The 9,797-nt window shown below is 43.6% G+C and overlaps 1 protein-coding gene across 2 annotated transcripts; it reads right to left on the minus strand.

The window, feature by feature from the left end:
- Positions 1-1,331: 1,331 nt before the first annotated feature.
- LOC139400282 (pre-mRNA splicing regulator USH1G-like) lies at positions 1,332-6,991 on the minus strand. Of its 2 annotated transcripts, XM_071145250.1 has the most exons (3): positions 6,626-6,947; positions 4,719-5,591; positions 1,332-1,608 (listed from the first exon to the last, which is right to left on the minus strand). In XM_071145250.1, the coding sequence occupies exons 1-2, from the start codon at positions 6,935-6,937 to the stop codon at positions 4,758-4,760; spliced, it is 1,146 nt and encodes a 381-aa protein (XP_071001351.1). In that variant the 5' UTR covers positions 6,938-6,947; the 3' UTR covers positions 1,332-1,608; positions 4,719-4,757. The 2 variants fall into 2 exon arrangements, with proteins under 2 accessions (XP_071001351.1, XP_071001352.1); XM_071145251.1 differs by lacking the exon at positions 1,332-1,608 and having other exon boundaries at positions 4,624-5,591; positions 6,626-6,991.
- Positions 6,992-9,797: the final 2,806 nt, after the last annotated feature.

Consider the following 9,797-nt stretch of genomic DNA (forward strand, 5'->3'; position numbering starts at 1 on the left):
GACAGTTCCATTAGCATCATACCAAACCAACATGTGTAACCATACAGCCAACCTTCTAATTAGTAAGGAAACGTCCATAGTGTAACATGGTTCACCTGTACGCTGGACATCTATATACTGCATCAGAAAATCATCAGAAACATAACTATGACAATGGATTTAACTGTGTGTGAGGTTTACCTATCGAAACATTAAAAAATCCACCCAATACGTGTTTAGTTGAACATTCTCACATAGCGTCAACTTTCAATGAAAAAAATTAATTGGCCTCCTTTATCAGTGAACCAAACTGAAAGTGGTTGACCTGGCATACTGTGTGTAAACAAATGTACTGGTACAAAATGGAACAATGAATGAAGATGAATGACCCGAGCCAAACCAATCAACAGGTACAAAAAAAATGCCTTAATAGCAAAGAACTGGTAATGCACAAATAATGGTAATATTGTAGCGAATTGGAGGCAGCCTGACTATGACTCGTAACCACCCTACAAATGTGATACATTATCTCCATCAACAATGGAAGTATCTATACAAAACTATGGATTTGACACCTTGGCTGGGATTCTACGCAAGGCGCGTTATAGCACTCACTATACAGCCGACAGTGTGCTTTGTAAAGACATTTTCCCAGAAGTTCGCGGAGATCGCATTCATTGTAAAAGCTGCGTATTCAGGCTAAAGAGTAAATGACCTTTAAAAACCTGTTATGGTGCACAGCGTTATAACACATCTTGTATTGAATCCCGGCCTCTGTCTAATGGATTAATCAACAAATACAAACAAATAACCATATGCTCATGTATGTAAAAATCCTGTCCTTAACAAATGCACTGACACCAGGAACACAGTCTCAGGGGATGGTAGTACGGTATCTAACATGCCCCATGTACTGACACCAGGAACACAGTCTCAGGGGATGGTAGTACGGTATCTAACATGCCCCATGTACTGACACCAGGAACACAGTCTCAGGGGATGGTAGTACGGTATCTAACATGCCCCATGTACTGACACCAGGAGCACAGTCTCAGGGGATGGTAGTAAGGTATCTAACATGCCCCATGTACTGACACCAGGAACACAGTCTCAGGGGATGGTAGTACGGTGTCTAACATGCCCCATGTACTGACACCAGGAACACAGTCTCAGGGGATGGTAGTACGGTATCTAACATGCCCCATGTACTGACACCAGGAACACAGTCTCAGGGGAGGGTAGTACGGTGTGTAACATGCCCCATGTACTGACACCAGGAACACAGTCTCAGGGGATGGGAGTACGGTATCTAACATGCCCCATGTACTGACACCAGTCTCTGACACCAGGAACACAGTCTCAGGGGATGGTAGTACGGTATCTAACATGCCCCACAGGGGCCAACGTATTGGGGTCAGACAGAGAGGTGTTGGAGGGGGGCAGGCCACACCTCCTTGTTCTTCTCTCTGTACACTGTGCCACATGACATACAAGAACACTGCTGCACATCAACACTGTGTTCTGTGGATACAGATCCAGGCAGTCTTTGGCTGACTGCGTATGGTGACGCAATGCTCCAAAAGATGGCATGCCACAGCTCTCTGTCCTTCACGGAAGCAGCAAGGTCCTCTGTAGTTAATTAAAACGGTCAACAGTGTCATTTAGTTCATTAAAAGGGTCAACAGTGTCTTTTAGTGCATTAAAAGGGTCAACAGTGTCGTTTAGTTCATTAAAACGGTCAACAGTGTCATTTAGATCATTAAAAGGGTCAACAGTGTCTTTTAGTGCATTAAAACCGTCAACAGTGTCGTTTAGTTCATTAAAACGGTCAACAGTGTCTTTAGATCATTAAAATTGGAAACAGGGAAGTGGACTTCTAGAACTCACTCTGATGAAGCTGGAACGATCCAAAATACCTTTCAGATTTCTTCAGCTCTTCTCCTTCATTTACAAAGTCCATAGAAAGCTCAGGTTTCTGTATTTTACTTGTCTTCTTTTGTTCACTGAGATGTTTATCTTAACAATGTCCTCCTTTCTGCCTAACAAGTCACAGGGTGACCCAGGGAATGAAATGACAACATTTCTCTGAATGTCCTTACATAATCACAGAGTCAGACAAGTGTGTCCCTGAATATTGCATACACTACAACAAACCGCTATTTATGTTGTAGCTGTAAAGTCTCTGAATGTTGCATATACTACAACAAACCCCTTTGAGACATTAGCCCTGACAACACTGAGCAACAATGCTCCACTGACCTACCTTTAAGGTAGGAAGAGCATTCTGCTGGACCTATACAGTGTGTCCACCTAGTGGTCTCCAGAAGAATGGCAACGACATATTTGAAGAGAGACAGGAATGAATTCTATGCCTGATTGTTACTATTATCATCAACCAAAGAAAAAACTAGATGCCTACCTTCATAACTATGTGTAGAGGAGAGCAGCAACAATACTAACATGTCCCAGTGAAAAATCCCCACACTACACACTCAGATGTAATCTGGAGGTTAGGTTTACTCTGTAGGTTAGGTTTAGTCTGTAATGTAGGTTTACTCTGTAATGTAGGTTTACTCTGTAGTGTAGGTTTACTCTGTAGTGTAGGTTTACTCTGTAGTGTAGGTTTTTCTCTGTAATGTAGGTTTACTCTGTAGTGTAGGTTTACTCTGTAATGTAGGTTTACTCTGTAATGTAGGTTTACTCTGTAATGTAGGTTTACTCTGTAGGCTAGGTTTACTCTGTAGTGTAGGTTTACTCTGTAATGAAGGTTTACTCTGTAGTGTAGGTTTACTCTGTAATGTAGGTTTACTCTGTAATGAAGGTTTACTCTGTAGTGTAGGTTTACTCTGTAATGAAGGTTTACTCTGTAATGAAGGTTTACTCTGTAGTGTAGGTTTACTCTGTAGTGTAGGTTTACTCTGCAGTGTAGGTTTACTCTGTAGGCTAGGTTTACTCTGTAGTGTAGGTTTACTCTGTAATGTAGGTTTACTCTGTAATGTAGGTTTACTCTGTAGGCTAGGTTTACTCTGTAGGCTAGGTTTACTCTGTAATGAAGGTTTACTCTGTAGTGTTTGTTTACTCTGTAATGTAGGTTTACTCTGTAATTAAGGTTTACTCTGTAGTGTAGGTTTACTCTGTAGTGTAGGTTTACTCTGTAATGAAGGTTTACTCTGTAATGAAGGTTTACTCTGTAGTGTAGGTTTACTCTGTAGTGTAGGTTTACTCTGCAGTGTAGGTTTACTCTGTAGGCTAGGTTTACTCTGTAATGAAGGTTTACTCTGTAGTGTAGGTTTACTCTGTAGTGTAGGTTTACTCTGTAGTGTAGGTTTACTCTGTAGGTTAGGTTTACTCTGTAGGTTAGGTTTACTCTGTAATGTAGGTTTACTCTGTAGTGTAGGTTTACTCTGTAATGAAGGTTTACTCTGTAGTGTAGGTTTACTCTGTAGTGTAGGTTTACTCTGTAGGCTAGGTTTACTCTGTAGGCTAGGTTTACTCTGTAGTGTAGGTTTACTCTGTAGTGTAGGTTTACTCTGTAATGTAGGTTTACTCTGTAGGCTAGGTTTACTCTGTAATGAAGGTTTACTCTGTAGTGTAGGTTTACTCTGTAGTGTAGGTTTACTCTGTAGGCTAGGTTTACTCTGTAGGCTAGGTTTACTCTGTAGTGTAGGTTTACTCTGTAATGAAGGTTTACTCTGTAGTGTAGGTTTACTCTGTAGTGTAGGTTTACTCTGCAGTGTAGGTTTACTCTGTAGGCTAGGTTTACTCTGTAATGAAGGTTTACTCTGTAGTGTAGGTTTACTCTGTAGTGTAGGTTTACTCTGTAGTGTAGGTTTACTCTGTAGGTTAGGTTTACTCTGTAGGTTAGGTTTACTCTGTAGTGTAGGTTTACTCTGTAGGTTAGGTTTACTCTGTAGGTTAGGTTTACTCTGTAATGTAGGTTTACTCTGTAGTGTAGGTTTACTCTGTAATGAAGGTTTACTCTGTAGTGTAGGTTTACTCTGTAGTGTAGGTTTACTCTGTAGGCTAGGTTTACTCTGTAGGCTAGGTTTACTCTGTAGTGTAGGTTTACTCTGTAGTGTAGGTTTACTCTGTAATGTAGGTTTACTCTGTAGGCTAGGTTTACTCTGTAATGAAGGTTTACTCTGTAGTGTAGGTTTACTCTGTAGTGAAGGTTTACTCTGTAGTGTAAGCTCCTGGCGGTTCCTTTCCCGGAGGCTGCTGGCACTGCCGATGCTGTCCCCCCCATCGTCCAGGCTGGGCGAAGGTTTACTCTGTAATGTAGGTTTACTCTGTAGGCTAGGTTTACTCTGTAATGAAGGTTTACTCTGTAGTGTAGGTTTACTCTGTAGTGTAGGTTTACTCTGTAGGCTAGGTTTACTCTGTAGGCTAGGTTTACTCTGTAGTGTAGGTTTACTCTGTAGTGTAGGTTTACTCTGTAATGTAGGTTTACTCTGTAATGTAGGTTTACTCTGTAGGCTAGGTTTACTCTGTAATGAAGGTTTACTCTGTAGTGTAGGTTTACTCTGTAGTGTAGGTTTACTCTGTAGTGTAGGTTTACTCTGTAGAGTAGGTTTACTCTGTAGGCTAGGTTTATTCTGTAGTGTAGGTTTACTCTGTAGGCTAGGTTTACTCTGTAGGTTAGGTTTACTCTGTAGAGTAGGTTTACTCTGTAATGTAGGTTTACTCTGTAATGTAGGTTTACTCTGTAGGTGAACAGTAGTAGTAGAGGTATACAGTACCTACACAGCATCTTCAGATCCAAAAGTGTCATTCACCATTCACAGCAGGGTGTCCTCGATGTAGTCAGGGTCCTCAAGGGTCTCCAGACGTCTCTTGCAGGCATCTAGGATTTTCTTCCTGGGTCCCAGGGGGATGTGGATGCTCTTGAGGTCCTGGTCCGAGCACAGCAGCAGCGCCTCCAGGTCAATCTTCTCCCGCCTGAAGACGGTGAGGAACTCGCCCATGGTCTGCGCAGCCAAGAACACCTCCAACGGGCTGGTCACGGCCTCGAAGTCATCATCCAGCCCCAGCTCCAGCTCGTCCCAGGGAAGCTCCTGGCGGTTCCTTTCCCGGAGGCTGCTGGCACTGCCGATGCTGTCCCCCCCATCGTCCAGGCTGGGCGAACGCCGCAGCCGGCTGCGCAGCCGCACGTTGGTGCTGCCAGCCCGTTCGGTTCCTCCGCTGAGGCTCCCCTCGTCACGCCCGCCGATGCCGAACAGGCCACCGCTGATATAGTTGCGTCGGAACACCATGGTTCCCAGACCGGGCCGGTTGAAGAGAGAGTCGTGGCCCGAGTCGGTGCTGACCTCAGAGTATTCCATGTCGGGCCGGTAAGACAAGTCCGGCTCGCTGATGGCACGAGAGATGGTGTCGTCGTTGGCGTCTCCGTGGAATATGTCTCGGAGGTTGCCGCGGCGCCCTGCGCGGTCCCGAGGGCCGACATAGGTTCCCTGTTTAAGGAACATGACATCGTTGCCCAGCTGAAGGCCCGAGAGGGAGCGCACGCTCTTCCTGCCGTCCTCGTAGATCTTGAAGGTCCCGTCCCCTTGCTTCCTCTTCTCCAACCTCTTCTGGATCTTGGTCTTGCCTCGGGTTGTGGCGTGAAGAGTAGCCTGCAGGGACAAAGAGCAACACAGGCTTCAACCACTAATTATAGAGGAGCACACATCTAAAATTTAACAGACTTTCTCCACTGATGGGAAATGTTGCTGTTCTAACTGTTGTGCATGTGAAACGATACAGCAGCAGACATAACAGAGAGGGAGTTTCACATGCAACAGTTGGAACAGCAACATTTCCCATCAGTGGAGAAAGGAGAGGATACAATGACAGTTATTTGCAGTCTATAATTATGTACGCCATGTTGACAATTAAAGGGACATTACATTTGTAAAACTTGAGATAAGTCAATATCACAGGTCATTCATTTTATAGATGCAGCTTTGTACTACAATCCTAAATGAAGGGAAAAGAGAAGCATCATATTATTTCCAGATGTGCTGTGTTCATCTTTCCCATTTATTCATTTAGCTTGAGGCATCATATAGCTGGAGCTACACAAACAATGGCGTGGAATGTGCACTCCTCTTGACATTGGACTATTTTTATTTTTTTAAACTATTTTTATCTGACAAACATTGGTTTTGGAGTGGAATGTCCCTTTAAATAAATATTCAAAAGTCAAAAATGGCTGGATGAGGCTGTACTGTACTGACCTAAGAGTACGGCACACTGTCACACCCTGATCTGTTTCACCTGTCCTATGCTTGTCTCCACCCCCCTCCAGGTGTCTCCTATTTTCCCAATTATCCCCTGTATACCTGAGTTTTCTGTTTGTCTTTTGCCAGTTTGTCTTGTCCCGTTAAGTCCTAACAGAGTGTTCCTGTGTTCTAGTTTTTCCTTAGCCTTCCCAGTTCTGACCTTTCTGCCTGACTCTGATTTGGGAGACACCTGGAGGGGAGTGGAGACAAGCACAAGACAGGTGAAATAGATCCGGGTGTGACACACACTGACGGTGGTGTTTAGGTGGTGCAGCTTGTACTGACCTGAGAGTATGGCACACTGACAGTGGTGGTGTTTAGGTGGTGCAGCTTATACTGACCTGAGAGTATGGCACACTGACAGTGGTGGTGTAGTTTGTACTGACCTGAGAGTATGGCACACTGACAGTGGTGGTGTTTAGGTGGTGCAGCTTGCGGCTCACTGAGCTGCTTGTGTAGCTGGTGAAGCTCATGGCGTCTGACATGGACTGCTCCGACGCTGCCTCTTTGTGGAACTTGCGCTCCATACGCTTGTGGTGCTTCCGCTGCAGCTTCACACACTCCTTAATCCTCCTCTCGGCCTCGCGGAAAGCCCGCTCCTTCAGCTTCCCCACCAGCTTGGGGTTGAGGGCCGACTGCTTGGCGGCGATGGAGTCCAGGTAGCGGACACAGTCCATGTGGCTTTTGGTGGCGGCCATGTCCAGGGGCGTGTGGTAGTCGTTGTCCAAGCACCACATGTTGGCACCGAAGGACACCAGGAAGGACAGGCAGTTGTGGTGGCCGTTGGCGGCCGCCAGGTGGAGAGGTGTGTTCCCCCATATGTCACACTTATCAGGGTTGCCTCTGCAGAACAAGAGGAAGTACAGACATCAGCTAGAAGTTTGATCCAGAGAGGCTGAAAGAAGCAACGGGCATATAGCACACACATGGCCTCCATATTAGGAAGTCTTCATTCTAATATGGATGTTGTACAGAGACCAGGGATGAACAGGACTATGTAAAAGTATTTCAAATACTTGCACTGTGCTGGATTTAGTTCCCCCCCCCCCAGAACCAATGGAGTAGTCCCAAATGTGAAAATATCAAGCTAAATCTAATGCACCACAAATACGTGCTCTTAGTAAACAAGATACTTTTTTTCCCACTCTTACCTGTACTTGAAACATCATTTTTGCAACGATGTCAAGACCATCCCCAACTCTTTACAGTGCCAACGAAGACCCGTGCCAAGACAGGTGATGATGCTGTTACAAGTCATGCTGTTCTGTTCCAGAGGCATTCAGTAAGTGCTATCTGTGAGTAATATGAACCAGGAGAAGGATAACCCACTCTCAGATACTCCTAAACATAGCAGGTACTTAGTGAGAAAGCCCATAATTTATTTTTTTTATCATGATTTCAGCACTGAGATCTCATCCATGGGCTGTTCATCGAATCTTCATAAATCATGTTTAACCTTACATCACAGTACCCTTTAGCACTGGTAAATCTCTGCAGCCACAGCACCAGCAACAACACAGTAAACTAATTCTTAATGACAGCAAACAGATACACAAGTTATGAGATGAACAATACCACTGTTTGGATCTGTTGTCATTATGTTTTAGAGGATTTCTCTGGCTTCTCCATGCTTTTCATTCCCCTGCCATCAGCTTACCATGACCCCATGGGCACCTCAGCCTCCACTAGGACCTACACCTCTACACTACAGTCAGCCTGTAACACAACCACCGGCTTGTCAACACCACTACACTAACCAGTGTCTTGTTTCACGGGAGGCCCGGGTCAGGCTGCCCCTGACTCGGGAGCGTACTACCGGGGTGTGCATACCTGGTGATGTCATGCTCAATTCCTTCAGTCGCGCAGCATTGGAGCTGAGTCTTCCCAATGTAGGGCCAGTACAGATGACTTAACGTGACTAATATTTGTTTAGGGACAGTACAGATGACTTAACGTGACTAATATTTGTTTAGGGACAGTACAGATGACTTAACGTGACTAATATTTGTTTAGGGACAGTACAGATGACTTAACGTGACTAATATTTGTTTAGGGACAGTACAGTTGACTTAACGTCACTAATATTTGTTTAGGGACAGTACAGATGACTTAACGTGACTAATATTTGTTTAGGGACAGTACAGTTGACTTAACGTGACTAATATTTGTTTAGGGACAGTACAGATGGCTTAATGTCACTAATATTTGTTTAGGGACAGTACAGTTGACTTAACGTGACTAATATTTGTTTAGGGCCAGTACAGTTGACTTAACGTGACTAATATTTGTTTAGGGACAGTACAGTTGACTTAACGTGACTAATATTTGTTTAGGGCCAGTACAGTTGACTTAACGTGACTAATATTTGTTTAGGGCCAGTACAGTTGACTTAACGTGACTAATATTTGTTTAGGGACAGTACAGTTGACTTAACGTGACTAATATTTGTTTAGGGCCAGTACAGTTGACTTAACGTGACTAATATTTGTTTAGGGACAGTACAGTTGACTTAACGTGACTAATATTTGTTTAGGGACAGTACAGATGACTTAACGTCACTAATATTTGTTTAGGGACAGTACAGATGGCTTAATGTCACTAATATTTGTTTAGGGACAGTACAGATGACTTAACGTGACTAATATTTGTTTAGGGACAGTACAGATGACTTAACGTCACTAGTATTTGTTTAGGGCCAGTACAGATGACTTAACGTGACTAACATTTGTTTAGGGCTGAGGGGCAGAGTTCTAATGTGTTCCATAAAACATTGATAACACATATCACAACGTGATTCGTATTTCAGTTCTATTCCCAGGAAAAGGGAATTGTTTACAGGAATTACATCAAAGGTTAAGTCCTGTTTACCGCCAGCTTGTACTTCAACTTATCCTTTCAGAGGTTTAAATATTAACAGGAAGTTCCTCTATTTAAAGGCAGTGTATAAACAGCTGTCAGATTTGGAATGGTTCTGGATGGTGGTACACTAACCTTATTGCTGATCTTAAAGGGGAAGTTCCATGATTTTACAACTTGATGTTAGATGGTTCCTGACCCTGAAAGTAGTCTATGGGCCAGGAGACCAACTTTAATCCATGGTTAGTTTTTAAATGTGTATATATTTTATTTATCCAGGTGAGTCAGTTAAAACCCCTTACACTGGTGGGCATTGGGCTAAATGACATTTTTCCTCAGAGGAAATATGGAAAGCATAAGCATAATCATGGTAGCAATTAAAAGGGAACCGTTTGGAGATTTTGGGACAAGTATTAGACTAAAGGTGAGGACAACAGTTCACCCGACACAAGACTGAATCCACTGTTGATTTAATGTGATTTTTTGTTTTACATTTACAGCACTTTTTACTGCATTTGTTTAACTAAAGCAGAAAATACTCTGGATACATTCAGTAACATGATAAGAATATTGTTGTAAAATCTGGGGTAGGTGCAACATAAGACAATAGAATGACAAGGGTTTGAGTGAGAGGACTAACTGGTGTCTCCAAGGGGCCACACACCTCTCCAAGTGTGAACAGTTCCTAAGTAACTTCAATGC

Source organism: Oncorhynchus clarkii, unplaced genomic scaffold, assembly GCF_045791955.1.
Source record: "Oncorhynchus clarkii lewisi isolate Uvic-CL-2024 unplaced genomic scaffold, UVic_Ocla_1.0 unplaced_contig_14084_pilon_pilon, whole genome shotgun sequence".
Classification (NCBI taxonomy): domain Eukaryota; kingdom Metazoa; phylum Chordata; class Actinopteri; order Salmoniformes; family Salmonidae; genus Oncorhynchus; species Oncorhynchus clarkii.